At 37.8% G+C, this 17979-nt stretch overlaps 3 protein-coding genes across 4 annotated transcripts; 2 read left to right on the forward strand and 1 right to left on the reverse strand.

Moving 5' to 3' along the window:
- Positions 1 to 2390: 2390 nt before the first annotated feature.
- DRT102 (DNA-damage-repair/toleration protein DRT102) lies at positions 2391 to 3485 on the forward strand. Its single transcript, XM_086661032.1, has one exon. It carries the CDS (start codon positions 2391 to 2393, stop codon positions 3321 to 3323), a length of 933 nt encoding a protein of 310 aa, XP_086517158.1. The 3' UTR covers positions 3324 to 3485.
- Positions 3486 to 3592: 107 nt separating this feature from the next.
- ZDS (zeta-carotene desaturase) lies at positions 3593 to 9919 on the reverse strand. Of its 2 annotated transcripts, none has more exons than XM_086661030.1 (14): positions 9301 to 9919; positions 7807 to 7931; positions 7334 to 7468; positions 7124 to 7196; positions 6960 to 7033; positions 6623 to 6727; positions 6217 to 6461; positions 6017 to 6104; positions 5297 to 5339; positions 5041 to 5197; positions 4821 to 4949; positions 4409 to 4481; positions 4126 to 4290; positions 3593 to 3817 (listed from the first exon to the last, which is right to left on the reverse strand). In XM_086661030.1, exons 1-14 carry the CDS (start codon positions 9476 to 9478, stop codon positions 3686 to 3688), a joined length of 1722 nt encoding a protein of 573 aa, XP_086517156.1. In that variant the 5' UTR covers positions 9479 to 9919; the 3' UTR covers positions 3593 to 3685. The 2 variants fall into 2 exon arrangements, with proteins under 2 accessions (XP_086517156.1, XP_086517157.1); XM_086661031.1 differs by having other exon boundaries at positions 7807 to 8739; positions 8788 to 9634.
- Positions 9920 to 12491: 2572 nt separating this feature from the next.
- On the forward strand, positions 12492 to 13163 carry LOC147559199 (uncharacterized). The gene has a single exon (XM_086659152.1). It carries the CDS (start codon positions 12492 to 12494, stop codon positions 13161 to 13163), a length of 672 nt encoding a protein of 223 aa, XP_086515278.1.
- The last annotated feature ends 4816 nt before the right edge of the window (positions 13164 to 17979 follow it).

Consider the following 17979-nt stretch of genomic DNA (forward strand, 5'->3'; position numbering starts at 1 on the left):
ATCGTAACTTGGACTCAGACATGAACAAGCTCGTCAGAATTAGGAGGACCAACGGCCCACAAGCTAGAAGTCGTTTCATGTCCTTTGTTCTAGTTATCAACTCAACAAAGGTGTGACTTTTTATAGCTATTTCCAGGACGAGAAGAGTATTCAACGCTCCTTTTTCTAGAGCAGATCTGTCTATATCCTCATTAAGGTGAGACCTGCACCATCTTACCTCTGAACACTAGTTATTCAAAGTCTCTCCTTTACCCTGAACTAGGCTCAACAAGTCATCTAAACTATTCATGATCTGTGCATTGCAATTTCAGAACCTTTTAAGGGTTTTGTGACAATCAAGCAGTCTTTCGTATTGATGTCAATCTTGTCTTTCAGGAAGGTACAAAGCATAACGAGCTTGATTGTTGTTTCTTTTATGGGAAACTTGTTTTAGGTCTTAATTAAGCCTCATCATTGTATGGAAAAAATTCGTTTGAGCCAGATGCTCCTAAAATTCATCGTAACTTGGACGCAAACATGAACAGGCTCATCAAAATTAGGAGGACCAAACGCACACAAGCTAGAAATCGGTTCATGTCCTTTCGACATAAACACGTGTAAAAAATTACGTACTTGTCAGGGTCCACTCGCTTCATAAGGATAATATCCACGAGGTCTACCAATAGGTTGACAACTTGTCAAGAAGGCAATACTCATGCCCATGCCTCATAGTGGCCTAACTGATTACCCACACATTAGTTAACATGGAGCTCTTGTCATACATTCACGCATGGACTATTCCACGAAACAACCGTAGGAGCGAGCTACTCTCCCATAGGGAACGCATAAACCTTTGAGCGTCAAATCCACGCTTTACGCCCATCAAAGGGTTATTGCGTTTGCCACGTGCAACACACCTATTGCCTACACACGTGAGGATAATCATGCAGATAGAAAAACCTGTAGACCCGAGCTTATCTCAAGGTCATCAGAACGACACGTGTACACCATAAAGACATACAAAACTACCCAGTAGACTATCTTTTACACGCGGTTAGATCCAAACCGCAACTAAGGGTATGCTAGAATTACTTACGAAATCAATATGTCAACCTATTTCCACGATTGACACGTCACTCAATGGATCAACAGTGTTGATCTCATTCTCTTGATCACCTCCCATGATTGACGTTACGGAGTAATGACTTCCGTGACCAGTTGGTCACCATCCGTCACCCCCCCCCCCCCCCCCCCTTCTGACACTACAAATAGAGGGGATAATCCATGCACCTAGACATTCAACATTCACCCAGAGCACTTTATTAGTCTATTCTCCTTCCTTGTTTTACTACATTCAATCAATACATTTTGCTCTCTCAAGGTCTCTGACCTATAGTATTAGAAATTGGTAGTACAGACTAATCGACACTATAACCAGTAGATAAGATAACATATAGGCGACATCCCCTCTGAATAGGGGCATAATCGTTACTTCAAGTCAGGCAAGGCTAACCTAAAATTACTAGAATGGAAATTTTTCATCTTACGCAGTATTTAAAACCATAATCAGCAGATTACTTTTGTTGCATAATATATTCATGCATTACAAATTTATGTTATTTCTTCAACTCTAAACGGAAGAAATTGGAAGAAGTTATTACATTCATAAAAGACAATATTCCATGTTGATAGTAATGCCAGTGTTATTTCAATTCCATTTGATATATAGGACATGTCAATGGTGCCATATAGTGGCGACAAAGGATAATGATAATGGTGGTGGTGGTGGTGGTGGTGGTGTTGGTGATACGGGAGGTGCAGTGGTGGTGGGGTTACATTGTTGAGGTGGTGCCGAAACTATCGTGGAGGTTTTCCTGTAGTTGTGAGTGGAGTACACAAAAAAAACTCAATAACCTAAAAATTGTGTATATGTTAAATTGAAGAAAATACTTTAAAGTCAAAATTAAAAAAATTGTTATAAAACAATCTCACATGGTTGATGAGACGAAGTATGCTGCTCCTCTTAAAAGGTTAAACACCCTTGTTTAGTGAGACCTTTTAAAACCGTGAAGTCTGGGTGTGCCAAAACAGACAGTATCACTAACATCCCAGAAGGCTGATCCGGACTATCCTATAACAAAAATTAATATCGTAAAATTGTCGCAAGTGTTGTATAATTGTCGCTTATGTTTATAATTAGATTTTTTTTATCATCGTTGACCAATTTCGGTATAGGGTCGGCCTGGATCTATTTTTCGAAAACTGACAGACAGTGGCAGTTCAGTAATATAAACAGAAAACAAGGTCATTTCACTCATTTGATCTCTACAAAAGAATTCCACCTTGTAGTAGTCTAGTCCAGACACTCACTCAACCCAACTTTCATCTCTCAAATACATATCCTCTGTCCCATGGCGCAAGATAGCGAACTCCCGCTCAAAATTATAACCGGCGCCGATTCCCTCGGTTGCAATCTAAAAGACGCCCTAGTTTCCCACCTCCGATCTCTCAATATTGAGGTTGAAGACATCGGAACCGGAAATTATTATTCAATCGGAGAAGAAATCGGCCGCCGAGTCAGCGAATCAGATTCCACCACCGAAACCCGAGGCCTAGTCGCTTGCGGAACTGGTGTCGGAGTCGCAATATTCGCTAACAAATTCCCTGGCGTTTACGCCGCCACCTGCGTCACAACCGACGAAGCCCTAAACTGTAGATCCATTAACAACTGCAACGTCTTAGCCGTATCCGGTCTGAAAACTCCACCAGAATCCGGCATCAAAATCCTCGAAACTTGGTTGAAAACTCCATTCAAATCACCTTGCCCAGCTTCAGATAACAAACCATGGCCATCAGAATTCGAATCGTTCTTCGACAAATCAATCTCCGAAATGTCAAAAATCGGATCGAATCCAATCAAGAAACCACAAGAAGAAGAAGAAAAGTGTGCGATTTGTTGTTTAGCAAAGAATCGGGAATTTGAAGCAGTGGAAATAATGCCAGGTGGATCAATGAAGATAATGAGACGAAGTCCAACTTCAGCAATTGTTAGGTTTAAAGCAGGAAGTATAGAACCAGCACATCATCATGAATATGGACATGATGTGATGGTGATGAAAGGAAGTAAAAGGGTATGGAATTTGAGTAAGGGAGAGAAATATGATTTGGGGGTTGGGGATTTTTTGTATACACCAGGTGGTGATGTTCATAGAGTTAAGTATTTTGAAGATACTGAGTTTTTTATTAGGTGGGATGGTAATTGGGATATTGTATTAGATGAAGATCTTGAAACTGCTAGTTCTGAAATTCAAAAGGATCAAGATGGTGGGTCTGTTGCAGTTTGATGATGATGATGATGATGAGTGTGAGATGTTAATGGTGTTTTGAGTATGTTTATGATGATAAGTTTGTTGTGGTCAATCAATGCAACTCTTTCTTTGTTGTAATAATAAAATGTTAGTATCTTTTTCTTACTAGATGATAATAAAATGGTTTAGTTTGATGTTTTTTCTGTCTATTTTACCATCTTGGTTTTGATTAGCCCTAATTTTGGTCTTCTGGTCAGTTGAAGTATTTCAATGCTAGTGCTGGAAGTGTCCAGAAAAGTATGAACTCGTTACAATGACGGATTATATTTTGATTCTTAAAATGTTCGTTCTTACACTCTTCAATTCTATCGGTATAACATAACAAATGAATTGTTTTGTCAGACGAGACTCAACTCACCAGCTTCAATAATCTTCTTCCTGAGGGCTAGCAACTCTTCTCCGTCTTCGCATATATATGCTGCTGCTTGTCTTCCTGACAGAGTTGCTCCTTCCATACTGTCAATATAATCCTGTAAAGCAAAGAAACCCTTCTTACTTTTCTTGTACTTTTTACCTCTAGTTAGAAAGAATTGAGATCTTTACATATTTCCTGGTTTCATGAAACAACCTCAAGATCATTCTCGCAAAAGCAAGAAGCAAAAAAGGAATTTGCTTCGAAGTAAAACAAAAGAGTTGGTTCAGAAGTCCTTTTGTATGAACACCCATAAAGTGTTGATTCCGGGATGAAGATTACAAGAAGTGCGACAGCTAGAAACAAGCATAGATAACTTGGTATAATCATGGGAAGAGAAAAAAGTTTCGGCGAAAATGAGGTAACCTGTTTTGTGTAAGACCCAGCGAGGAAGAAATTTTTCACGGGTGTCCTTTGATCGGGTCTGAAAGGATCTTTTCCAGGTCCTTCCCGGTAAAGGGATTGCCCGATTTTAACAACAGAAGACCAAATAAGTTCCAAGCCTTGAGAAGATGGGAATAAAGTCAAAACCTATTATAATGAAACAAGAAGGTTAGTTAAAATGAAATGGAATTATTTTCAACATGTTTAATGAATCTAGTTAACACAAACTATAGAAGAAAATGAGCGAAGTCTTGAGACAATTAACCTGCTTTGCCACTCGCTCAATGATCTTATCGTTCGTTAATGGCATATAGGGATCCCCAGGTGTAAGCACACATCTGAAACCAAAAGCAAGACAACTTTAATCGGGAGGGATGGAAATAAAAGAGGATCTTGAAGACGAAGGTACTTAAAGTCACATAAATTTCGTTTGTGGTGGAAATTGAAGTATGTTCACAAAATATATAGGTCAGTTTAGAAACAATTACTAACTTCTAAGAGTAGTAGAAATATTATCTCCTTTTTTGTGAAGATCATCTACTTACAAGGACGATCACCCTCTTAAAGAATCATACTTGTATCATTTCATGTCGGCCCATGTGTAACTTTAAATGCATTGGGTGCTTTTGAGAAATAAATATTATGGTAAATCAATAACTTTATAAAAAGATCCTTACTGGAGTAATGAACCTTGACCCTCGATATAATAATCTTCCGGAGATGTGAGTGCGAGATCAGCGAAACAGGAAAAATCTGCATCTGGACTGTAAAACAGATTGTCCAACCCTACAGCTTTCTTCGACTGCCTAAATATCAAAAGATGAAATCTATAAATATGTAATTACGAAAGGAACTCATAGCAACCCATTCTCGGGCATTAATTAGTATGAGAATCACCTTGACTTTCCAAGGTCTTGTAATTCTGTGACCCAGCCATCATATCTCAGCTGAACAGTGACAACAGGAACTCCTACTAGTTTGTAAATGTTGTCAAATAACTCCCACTCTCTCCACTCTGATGGAATTAGCCTTTTGATCCCCGGAACATCACATGCTGCAAAAAGTAGGTATTCAGCTTGTCGTCCATGTAAAACTTAACTCCCATAAGGTTAAGAAAAGAACATAAGAGATAGGAGAAACGCTGACCACACACCTGCAACATAGACATCAGCTTTTACTATTTTCTTGTCTGTAGCCTGCGAGAAGTAGGACAACATAATATGTAAAGTTTGGCTTTCAACTAGAAAGATCAACGAATCAGAATGGAATTTATCTCAACTTTGTTCTTAAAACTATCAAATATCAATTGACTTTATTCTGCTTAATTTTGAAAACATTATGAAAGCTATTCGAAGATGTTTGAGGATGAATTTCTGATAAGACTATTACATGATTCAAGAATATCATGTGGCGAGAGTTTCATTTTTGGAAACCCAAAGTAGTTAAAATTGCATAATTTCCACTTGAACCTTTTCTCGTAAAAGTTTACTTCATAATCTCTATCAGAAAATACAAGCATTGATATCAACTGAACAACGAGAGGGAAGTCACGATTGTGAACTGAATAGGTATGTTTGTAGACTTGTTAAGTAACCTCACAACGGAATATAAAGTTCACCGGTCAAATTCCTCATAAAAGTTTACTTGATAATCTATATCTGAAAATACAAGAATTTATATTAACTGAACAAAGAGAGAAGTCTCGACTGTGAACTTAATGGGTATGTTCGTAGACTTGTTAAGTAACCACACAACTGAATATAAAGTTTGCTAGTCAAATTCCTTAAACTTTGATCTCTCAATGAACTTAACTATAGTTGAAGTCTTCATGAGATGCTTTACGACGATGATTTATTAAAGTAGTAATGTCTACCTTAGACATGGCAAGTCCTGAAACAAAAGTGTCACCATTGACAGATTTATCATAAAGCACCTCTCTGCAACCCCACCTGAGATGAAACCTATAAAGATAAAAGTTTCGGACACTTCAGTCCAAAAAATAATAGTATATAATGAAAACTATGACCAAAGGATGAAGCATTATTATATAGAAGAGGTGAATATTCCTAATACCTGCCACCTTTGTCTATTATATACTTTCGGATAGGGCCACTCAAATAAACATCAGGAGATCCCTTAAGCATGCGGAGTAACGAAGCCTCTGTCTTAGTGGCAAATAGTGCAAATATAGTTAGCATGCAACGGGCACTCATATTGTCACAATCGATAAATCCAAGAGCGTAAGCAACAGGATCCCACATTCTCTGAATACTCATCCTCGTACCACCTTTCGACATGAACCACTCAGAGAAGCTAATCTGTGAGAAGCAAATAGATCAGTATTAGAGTAAGTAAAGAAAAGGGAAAAAGACACCATAAGCACATATAAAAGCATGAAATAAAATGCTAATTCGAAGTATAATAATCTTTAAGATATCTAAAAGCTGATTTTCATCAAGAAACAGAAAAGATCTCTTACACTATCTAAGTTTCGTATATCCCTCATTGCACCGTCCGGATCAACAAGAGCCCGAACGACTGGGCTCAGAGCAAGAGCCAATGCGTTCCTAGCTTTATCATAAGTCTGCAACAGATTTATTCATCACACAGCACATAAACTTGGTTAAGAAAAAAAAACACAAAGAAAGGCTAGAACCATCATGTCTTGGACAAGGGCAACCAGAAAATCGTATACTCTTTAACTGACGAACAGTGAATAAGCAGTAGCACACCAAGTAAGAACTAGAAAGCAGAAGATAGGTTTGTAGAAGATGCAAGAACTATTAAGTAGCAAACACATACAAAACGAAATTTACATTTAGTTGCTTCGTAGATAGAAATGCATTGATTCCATGTAATGGTGCTCCCACTGGAAACCGAAAATCAAGTTCTGCAATGGAAATAAAGTTACATATTCAAGTAAAACAGTCGAGGATTGGTCTAGACGTAGAGCTGGAATAGATAATAGGGAGAAGCATACCACCAATTTGGCCTCCTTTATTTACAAAAGTATGAGTATGATCCTTCACTAACAAATTTTCGTTTGCACCCACCTGGATGTAGGTAGATATCAAGAATAAGTTCCAGCTGATAAAAGAAACAGCAAGCTGAAATTACATGAATACACCTGAAGGGTAGTCGACATCGCATCCTATCATTGCAAATTGACGATTGAGCTAAAGTTTTTCACCTTTTTCATCAATCGGAAAAGGTTATTGTAGCAACCAAAGAAAACATGAAGCCCCATTTCTACGTGGTTTCCACGCTTATCTACAAAAGAACCCACTTTTCCTCCAATGAAAGTCCGCGATTCATATATATCTACCTGTTATCCAAGACCATAACTTGAACGTTAGCAAATCCTGAATAATTTAAAATGTACGAGGCAAGATTGATCCAAGACAATTGCTAAATCAGACGAACCAAACATAAATCAACAAGAATTCTAAAGTTAAATAAAATTTATGTTAGCAGACTAATTTGGTCAACTTAGTGTAGTATGAAAACATTGTCAACCAGCTTTTGGTTCCCAATCTATGTAACCCAAATAATTTATTTCCATTCTAATGGGTCCAAGTAGGTTATGCTGGTTTACTATCAATTTATATAACATAGGATGACGAAAGGGGTATCTATCTTAAAACGAAAAAAGTTGAACTAAACCTCATGCCCCTGATCCAAAAGTTCCACTGCAGTTGACATGCCTGCGAGCCCAGCTCCTATGATTGCTACTTTCAGTTTTGGCCCTCTGTAATGCTCAGGTTCCGGTGGAAATAATCCAGTTGGTGCTGAAACATTCAAAGTGTGCATGTGAGAAGTATTGAAATGATCCACTGCATCATGATAATGCACTACGGAGGATTTTATAACTACAACATGTATTCATACGTTTCTTAGCAGGGACAAATTTAAGTGACGGCGAGCACATATCTCACTGAGGCCCACGTTTTCTAGGTTATTACTTGTTTAAAAATATTATGGATAAGGAAAAGAAAATCATGTGGCAGGACCCACATATTCAAGTATGTTTTGAGACGTGGGAATCTCCAGATCCGCTCTTCGGCTTGCAATATAAATTATATCTCTTATAACAGTAACCTCGTCAACGAATAAGAAAAAGGGTAGTAATAAAAATCGCTAAGAGAAAATTAGTAGAGTTATCAGGTTCTCATACAACACAAATGACAAGATATTCTCTTGCAATATGCTATTTTTGTGGTGTTTACAAAATTTCCATATGTTTAATTATTGCTGACTAAAAGGTTGGAACACATCCTCTTCATAAGCATCTAGAAGAGGCTCAGCAAGAAGATGTCTTCCCACGTAGATGCCAACATCAACTCACATTGTTTGTTTTAAGACCAAGACTTGCCTAATAAGTAGGAAACAATGTCTCCAATGCAAAACAAAGAGCATTCTCTTGGAACTTTCATCCCATATGGCTACAAAATTTCCCTAATTTAAGGTGGAGAACAAAAACATGGTGAGCTATCTTTTCTTGTTTCGTAGCCCATGATTATCGGAAGTATTTATAGTTTGAAGAAACTTTTTTATCCTTCTCCTTCCTTTTCTTTTGCTTTGAAAAATTCATATTTGCTGATCGACCCGAAAGGTCCTACACTCCTAGTGGAAAACCTCTTGAACAAGAGGTTCTGAGAGAGAATGTATTCCCATTTCAATGTGACAGAAGCAACACTCTAGATGAAGATATTTGCATAGGAGAAGATTTTGGGGCAAAACTTGATATCTTCCTAATTATGTTTCAAACCAAATTGAACATGAACATTTAAGCATTGGAGAAGCCCTAAATATACTCAAAAAGACTTGCAAAGTCGAGCAGATTGTCATACAAGACAACTTTCTAGTTTAATTGACTTGGTTCAACTGAACTTATAAGTGGATTTAACTTCTAGTTCGAATAAGAACAAATCTAACATAATCTCTTTGCCCAATTCCTAATACCAAAATTATAGCTCCCAAGCTATAAATTCAGGGACTGCTAACTAAGATACAACAATTACAAAATTCAGAACAGATCAAACACTGACTGTCTTTGGATATAAGAAGCAAAATTAAACACCACAATTTTATAATAAATTCCAAGTAAATTTGAAGAATTAAGAACAGAAATGTCTAAAAACCAGTGAAATTAATTACCTTTACTACTCATGTCGGAGACATTTGAATCCAATGAAGACTGAATATCAAACCTCTTCGTCTTCAAATGAAGATTTCGAGAGGGGAAAACAAAGGAACGACGGCCAACACCGCATCCGAAAATCTCTCTTCGACTTCCGGTTGAAGTAGTTGCAGGAAAAGAAGATAAAGAAGTCATTACTAATAGAAAGAAAGAAAACAAGGAGAAGAGAAGTCTCTTTCTTCTTTCTCTCTCTACAAATTTGCTTTTACTGCAACAAGAACAATTAAGAAGAAGAATAAGATGAGTAGAGAGAGAAAGAAGAAGAAGAAGAGAGGGAAAGAAAGCTTCTTCGGTGGAGAAATACTGAGCTTGTGGAGTTTGTCTGGCTATTCATAATGATTCACTGTTTCCGGTACTATTGGGAATTTCTTATAATGGAAAAGAGTGTTTGGATATATGAATGGACACGTAATGAAAAAGCACTGTATGTTCCCTACCATTTTTCATTTTTTCATTTTTTCATTTTTTCATTTTTTCATTTCTTCTACTCACAGTAGGATGAGCATCCAATCAGCAAAGGAAGAAGAAAAAGTGTGAAGTTGGTCAGGTGAATTGAGCCATCAATAATTCAAGAGTTCTCCTACTTACTAGAAATCACAATGTCCCTACCAATGAGCTCCCTAATGTGGTAGGAAAACTCAAGACAATAGATTCTAGAAATACTTTCTAAAATTTAATTTAAATAACAAGTGTTGTAATCTCATTCATACCTTTTAATATGAACTAGCATTCAAAAGAAAAAAAGATGAGTTCCCCATGCCATCTCATCTTCTTTTTCTCCGGTGAAATTCGTCGTCGGCAATCTTCAAGGTCATGTTTGGCGCGCGACAATGGCTTGGAAATGGAATGTGATTCCCGGAAATCACATTCAAGATCATTGTTTGGCTTGTAGGAATGACGTGGACCCGGGAATGTAATTCCTTCAAAAAGGGGTAATAGCAAACTCAGGGGAGGTGGCTTTGTGATTCCCATTCCCTCCTGAATCACAAATATTAATATTTAATATTTATTGACAAATATATCCTTAACAAAATATTGATTACCGTGTGATATGTAAATCATGATTAAACTAGGGTTTTAAACCCAAACTACCAAACGACTTTTATCTTTCTCTCTCTCTTTCGGTCAGAGCTCTAATAGAAGTAAGGTCTTGTGGGATTTGGTATTAATAAGTATTATTTAGGTTTATGAACAAAATTTAATTTTAAATAAATTTCTATTTAGGTTTACTAACAAAATTTTATTTTAGATAAATTTTTATTTAGACCTTTATTTATTATCTTAAAAAATTCTAACTATTTGGTGTATCGTGTTATTATTTCATATATACGAATTTGAATAAACAATTATGATTTTAATATATAACAAAGTTGATGTGTATTTTATGTAGTTTAAGTAAGGGTAAAAGTGAACACTTACAAATATTTACATTCCTATTCCTATACGAACCAAACACCTGATTAAGAATATGTCAAGAATCAAATTCTCGATCCTGCTCAAACAAAACATCAAACTACAGTAATCTGATCCCCAGGAATCACGTTACGATAATGTGATTCCCAGGAATCACATTTCATTCTCGCGCGCCAAACATGACTTAAATTTTTTTTTCTTTCTCTCTCTTCCCACTCTCTCTATTTTCTAGTTTGCGACCAAATCTGGAAAAATCCAGACCCTTGAAGGTCTGGGAAAACCATATCTCGAAGGTTTGGGTTTTCCAGATCTGACCGGTGAAGGCCTCCCTACTTCGGCGGCGAGAAAATAGAGAGAGTGAGAAGAAAATGAAAAAAAATACATTTTATTAGAAGTTGGTGGCCGGAAAATTAGTCGGCCGACGACTTTCATCGGAGAAGAAGAAAAGGTGGCATGAGGAATGAAGTGGATGAGGGAGGTGATGAAATGGAGGAAAGAGAGGGAGAGATGAGGTAGCGTTTATGTGTTTAATTTTTGTAGAAATAATTTTATTTTGGCTCCCAAGGGTGGTTCCTGAAAAAGTTAAAAAAAAAATTTGTCCTTGGAGGCCAAATCGAACTGCCGAACACTTATGGGGCAAAACGGTGAGTTGGTCACAAATTGAGAGTCAAAACAGAATTAACCTTTTTTTCTTCGATAAAACTCCGGTGTTATAAGTTTATGACATAACGAAGACAGTTCTACCACGTTACAGATTTTCCAAAATTGGAACTTTGGGATGACATAAAAAGGTCAAGGGCCGCTTAAGTGGTTGAAAGTGTTAACATACACTCTAAAACTATGGAGGTCCCATGTTACGTGGACTTTAGACTGTTTATTTCGTTGGACTTTAAGCCAATAGTTTAGTTAGATTTTAGATCTGTTTGTTTCAAAGTTTGATTTGAGCGTGCTCATCACATCTTTGACGTATCCAAATGCAACTTTTTTAGTAAAACCACTATTACATTCATAAGTGAAATCGATCACAATATTACATGGTAAGATAATTCTTATTCCTCTGAGAACTACATGAGAGTTACATAAGTAAAGTTCTACACAAAACTTTCGAACGTAAAGTGCCTCATAAAGGGAAAGGAATTGACAAGACACAGACTCAAAGAAAAGACCCTAAAGGTCGAAAAATAAAAAGATCCTTAAGATCGAGAATGAAAAGACCCTAAAGGTCGACAAAATTATTGAACTAAGACTAAAAGTGCCTCAGCCAAGAGAACCACCGTCGCCATTACCGGAAAGTCGTCGCCACCACTGAAGAACCGCCAACTATATTATACTGATAATATTAAAATCTTGATCGTTCTTTACTCTTATGTTAGTAAATTCATCTTCAATCTTCTTGATATGTTCATCGTAGAAATCGGGAACAATTAATCATCTTTTCTCACGATCATCTATATCTATACTTTGATAACGTTCGATAATACGATGAAGATTATCCAAGTTCTAGGAATACACATCAGGACGATCACCAGATGATCCGTAGATAATCATGCATACATCAATGACCTAGAGTATAGAGAATCCAAATGCAATTGTAATGAAATTCGCAGGTAAGTTCCCAAAAGAATTCTATACTCAGCCGGTGTATTCCAACGTTTCAAGACAATTCTATACTCAACCGACTAGGGAGACTGGTCTTTGCAGCATACATATATCACATACGGGCAGAGAGGAATTCATGGGGGGTAAACGGCTATCACAATCTGTTCTCCAGGTGGTAGTTAGTGACGTTAAAATCAAGGTGTCGGCATGGAAGATAAAGCCCAATTCAGCAACGGTGTCCCAACTCATCTTAGACCGCTGTAATTTAGATATAGCGGTACCTATAAAAGCACCCACGACTTGTAAATGGCACGACCCACCCACTGGCCAGATTCTTATAAACACTGATGGGGCAGTCAATGAGCTACTAGGGGGATTCAGAGCAGTTCTACGAGATTCGCAAGGAGATACAATTGTTGCTGCAGCAGCAAAAACAGAGAGCAAATTGGTGCTAATGGATGAGATGCAAGGAGTAAAGTTGGGATTGCAACTAGCAATCAAGTTTGGCTTCAGGCGAGTTAAAATTTCCTCTGACTCGTCACTCACAGTTACCATTCTGTCGAACAGGGAAATTAAACCACCTTGGAGAGTCTTACACATCTACCATGAGATCATTTCACTTTGGGAAATGTTACAGGAGTGCTCCATTGTACATGTGTTTCGCGAGACCAACCAAGCAACAGACTTTCTATCGAAGATGAAACCAAATACGGACATACTAGAAATGTTACCACCAGAAATGCCAGAGGATCTCAAGAAGATATTGAGAGAAGACAAACGAAGTGTAATTAGAGTTCGACATAATTAGCTACTTGTTAATTTTTTTGAAGTTATTTAATTATCCTTTATTCTTTATTTTAAAGATATTCTATTGTAAGTGTCGGACACTTTAACCGGTTGATAAATTTAATTAAAAAAAAGTTGGGTTAATTCCGTTTTGGCCCCCGATTTGTGACCAACTGGCCGTTTTGGCCCCCAATTGTGTCCGGCAGTTCGTTTTGGCCCAAAAAATTCCTAAATGGCCCCAAATTTTTTCAACCTCCCAATTCTACCCCCATGGCATTTCTGTAATTATTATTTTTTCTTTTTTTTGTCCACCTCATCTAACAATTACCACATCACTCTGTCCACCTCACCCTTCTTCTCCGGCGAAAAGTTGCCGTCCGGAATAAAAAATTCCGGTCGGCCACCTTTACCAAAAAAAAAAAAAAATTTCTTCATCTTCTTCATTTCCCTCTCTTCTTCATCTTCTTCTTTCTCTCTCTTCTTCTTCTTCTTTATCTCTCTTCTTCTTCTTTATCTCTCTTCTTCTTCTTTATCTCTCTTCTTCTTCTTTCTCTCTAACCCCTCTCTCTCTCTCTATAACTCCGGCGAATGGGTCCGCCCCTTCGCCGGAGAACCATACCTTGAAGGTCTGGTTGTAGAAACCAGACCTTCAAGGTTTGGTTTGAAACCAGATCTCGGTCTGGTTTCCAACCAGACCTTCAAGGTTTGGTTTCCAACCAGACCTTCAAGGTTTGGTTTGAAACCAGATCTCGGTCTGGTTTCCAACCAGACCTTCAAGGTCTGACTCTCCGGCGAAGGGGCTCCGCCCCTTCGCCGGAGTTGTAGAGAGAGAGAGAGAGAGAGAGAGAGAGGGGTTAGAGAGGTAAAGAAAGAGGAAGAAGAGAGAAAGAAGGAGATGAAGAAGAGAGAGAAAGAAGAGAGAGAAAGAAGGAGATGAAGAAGAGAGAGAAAGAAGGAGATGAAGAAGAGAGAGAAAGAAGGAGATGAAGAAGAGAGAGAAATGAAGAAGATGAAGAAATTTTTTTTTTTTTTGGTAAAGGTGGCCGGCCGGAATTTTTTATTCCGGCCGACGACCTTTCGCCGGAGAAGAAGGGTGATGAGACATGGAAATGTCCCATCTGAGTCTCTTAATTTAGACGAGTTAGTCTCTCTAGAGCAGTTACTCTCACGAATTACTCTCTTTTATGTTCAGGTACCTTTTTACAGAGTTACGCGTGCAAAACGGATAAAGTCGGAAAGAATACAGACTAGGGGCATTTTGGTCATCTGTTAATTCTGTTTTCTTGGTCAACATTAGTGTTCGGATGGAAAGTAGAGTCCAAGACGAGCCCGTAGGCGAAAACGGAAGTCAAATCGGAGTCCGGATCAATGAAATATTCAAGGTCAAAGATTGGGGTCAAAATCATTTGACCAAGGGTCAAGAGGGACACGTGGCGCGCATCCAGGAAGTCATCGGAGGGACCAAAGAAGTCGCGGGCTACATTCTGTCACGGTCAGAAGTACACCCAGCTATTAGAAAAACACGGAATTATTTAACGGACCCGATTTAGCTGAGATACGTGGCAACATCAGAGAGCTGAGGCCGTACCATTTTCATCCAGCCGCGAAGCACCGAATCCTATACAGATTTCCAGCAACAGAACACCGAGATTTTCTCTTCTCCGGCGACGAAGTTCGTTCGGATTTCCGTTTGAAATCTGGGGATAACGAAGAATCTATGGGTCGGTCTTAGAGGAGACTCTTCTGGGGGTTTGTTATAAGACGGAACCAAGATTGTAGAGAGGGGGGGGGCTCTCGGTTTTTGATTAAAAGAAACCGAGAGAGAGAGATAACCGAGAAAGATGGATGAGAAGATCTTAAGAAGAATCAAAACCGAACAGAGGAAGAGATAAGACCGAGAGAGAGAAGGTGGTTCAGATTTTGGGGAGATTAATTCGAATCAAAGAGGGAGAACAGTCACGGTTTTAGAGAGAGAGAAAACCGAGAGAGAGGGAACTCGGGATTCGACTGAGTGGGAGATTGAGATTTGTTGAGGATTTCGAATTTTGAATTCTCTCTATATATATCAGTGAAAAACAGAGAGAAATTTGATCTCATCTTTGGGGTCCTCTCGGCTAAGAAGGATCGGTTTTAGAGAACAAAAACAGAGGAGAACAGTAGAGAGAGAAAGAGGGAGAACCGAGATCATCACCATCTTCATATTTCGATTTCTTTGTTTTTTGTTTTATCTCTTTAATTGTAATTTCTTTATTTGTGAGATATAGAGAGATTACAGAGAGATAGAGAGTTTTACAGAGAAAGAAAGAGGGAGATATTGTAGAGAGAGAGAGAAACCCGAGAGCTTTAATGGAGGTAATTTTTTATTTCAATTTTATATCTCTTTGATTTTAATTACTTTGTCTTTGTGAGAGAGATAGAGAGAGAGAATTAACAGAAAGATTAAGAAAAGAGAAAGAAACTTAAAGATAAAGAGAGAAACAGGAGGTTGAAGAAGGTGAGAAAATAAATTTCCAGAGAGGAAAATATTTCCGGGAAGACGAGAAAATCGTTTTCCCAGAGGGTGCGTTTGGCAGATTTCCGGAAAAAACAGAAGGAAATCAATTCCTTAAGGGTCTGTTTGGTGGGAGAAGCGCAGAAAAGTAAGTTTCTTTCTTCTTTTTCTTCTATTACTTCAAATATTTATCGTTTCTAGCATGAGTAGCTAAGTCCTTTATATCTAGGGTTTTAGATGAAGTTTAAATAATTATTCTAATGATAAATTTATTACAGTTTTTATTATTTTAACGATAATATCTTCCGGGTTTTTTAGACCGTTCATGGACTGAAAACCTGAGTTATACAAAGAACTATCGAATTAGACCAAAATTAATTTGTCCTTAGAATTGTTAGGAAAACGGATTCGAAAACCCTAGGTTCCCTTTTTCTGAATACCGATTTATTTCTTTATTTATTTTTGAGTTTTATATTTTATTTTTATTTTACCTCAATCAAACCATTTTTAAATCTCAATAGTTTTAAGGTTAGATTTTAGTTTAACTTAGTCTCTGAGGAACGAACCGGTCTTACCGGACTTATTACTTGACGCCCGTATACTTGCGGGTGGAGACCTTTTAGGGTAACCTTTTAGGCCCATCAAGTTTTTGGCGCCGCTGCCGGGGACTTAGTTTAAATTTAATCTAATTTTATTTCTATTTTTTAGTAAGTTTATATTTTTGGACACTTTTACTTGCTTTTCCGTTTTTGGTGTAGAAAAACACTAAGGAGCAAAGGAGAAGGCGCAACAAGGAGAGGAGCTCAAGAAGAAGAATTTACATTTTTTTGTTATTTTTTATCTTTATTTTATTTTTTTGGTGAGAGAGAGACTTTTTAGACTTTCTAGTTTTATTTTTTTATTTTTAAGTTTTGACCCTAAATTGGAGGGCTTAATTAAATTGTAACCGAAAACCAAAACGAAGCCTCGGGTCGGAACATTCGCGGGTCATCTACAAAGGTCATCGCCCGTCTTGAACGGGAGGTAAATTTCTTGAACACCCACGAATCTCCTGTCAGTGGGTTTTTGGTGTGAATTCGTGTGCTTAATTTCTGTGACCGAACTGTTTAGTGTAATCATTCTAGTAAGGGCACTAACCGAGTTACAAGATAAGAAACAGATTTCATCACCGTTCTCTTGCCTACATAGGTAACAACATTCACGAACCCAAACCTCACTTAAAAAGCTAAAACATTATTTAGACATCAGCCCCTAAGGTATCGAGCTCATAAGACCCTTCAAAAACAACTCGGGAAATTGACTTTTATCTAGGCATTCTCAGAGGAAAGTTTGTAAACAATTCTTGTCAAAAAGGCCGCCTCGAGAAGAGGAAACGTTTGCCGAAGGAAGACGGCTGTCACAACGTTCATCGTTGGTTGTCTTCCTGGAGAATTGTTTACCGACTACTCTGATCGAGTAACCTTTATAACAATCAAAGTTCAAAGTGTTGTGGAGAAGTAGGAGCTGTCTAGCTTTTTAGGTGAATCTGACAAACCCACTCATTGCTAGATTTTGTCTAGGTTGCTTGGTGGAGTCAGCCTGATTGTGTTTTCTTTCCTATAGTATCTTCGTAGGGCTTCCTCGGTTTTCGGTCTCTAAAAAAAAAAAAAAAAAATTGATGAGAAATGGATAGATCGTGGTCCCAATATAATGGCAGAAGGGACGAGAGTTCTTCAAATCTACCATGGTGGTATTTAGCAAATGGGCAGAATAGTAGTAGTCATCCTAGAGACAATGTGCATAATGATGGTCGTAGGGATTATTATCAACCTCAAGAAGGTTATGAACCATATTATAGATATCCTGACAGATCATCTTACATGCATTATAGTAGAGAGTCTTATGCTCCAAATGTGTCCCAGCCTCAATGGGAAAACATTGAAACTAATGACTCTTACATGCATTATAACGAAGAATTTTATGCTTCACACGTGTCTCAACCGCAATGGGATAACGGTGAGACTATTGATCCTTCATCTTCAGCATCACCTTCGTTGGCCGAAACTATGAGAATGTTAAAGAAGGTTCATGAAGAGTCTATGAGTGCGCTAAGGAGGATTAATGGAGAGTCTTCTGCTCCACACGTGTCTCAACCTCAATGGGATAACGGTGAAACTATTGACTCTCCATCTTTAGGATCATCTTCATTGACCCAAACTGTTAGTGATCTTCAAAAGAGTACTTTCGAGTTTTGTCAGACTTTAGAAGAAAAGACTGACAATACCTATAGAACTCTACAAGAAATAACAACTAGTATTATAGAAGAAGATCACCATGAGAATGTAGAGTACGGTCCACAGTGTCCCGT

This window comes from Eschscholzia californica, unplaced genomic scaffold, assembly GCF_041429995.1.
Source record: "Eschscholzia californica isolate CP2 unplaced genomic scaffold, dmEscCali1.0.p SCAF_2, whole genome shotgun sequence".
NCBI lineage: Eukaryota > Viridiplantae > Streptophyta > Magnoliopsida > Ranunculales > Papaveraceae > Eschscholzia > Eschscholzia californica.

Excerpts from the sequence above, each read along its gene's own strand:
- DRT102 (XM_086661032.1), top strand. The coding sequence starts at position 2,391 with ATGGCGCAAGATAGCGAACTCCCGCTCAAAATTATAACCGGCGCCGAT.
- ZDS (XM_086661030.1), bottom strand. The coding sequence starts at position 9,478 with ATGACTTCTTTATCTTCTTTTCCTGCAACTACTTCAACCGGAAGTCGA. Across the intron at positions 5,340-6,016 it reads CAGGACTTGCCATGTCTAAG|GCTACAGACAAGAAAATAGT; the intron begins GTAGACATTACT and ends TACTTCTCGCAG. Across the intron at positions 4,291-4,408 it reads TTGAGCGAGTGGCAAAGCAG|GTTTTGACTTTATTCCCATC; the intron begins GTTAATTGTCTC and ends TCATTATAATAG.
- LOC147559199 (XM_086659152.1), top strand. The coding sequence starts at position 12,492 with ATGGGGGGTAAACGGCTATCACAATCTGTTCTCCAGGTGGTAGTTAGT.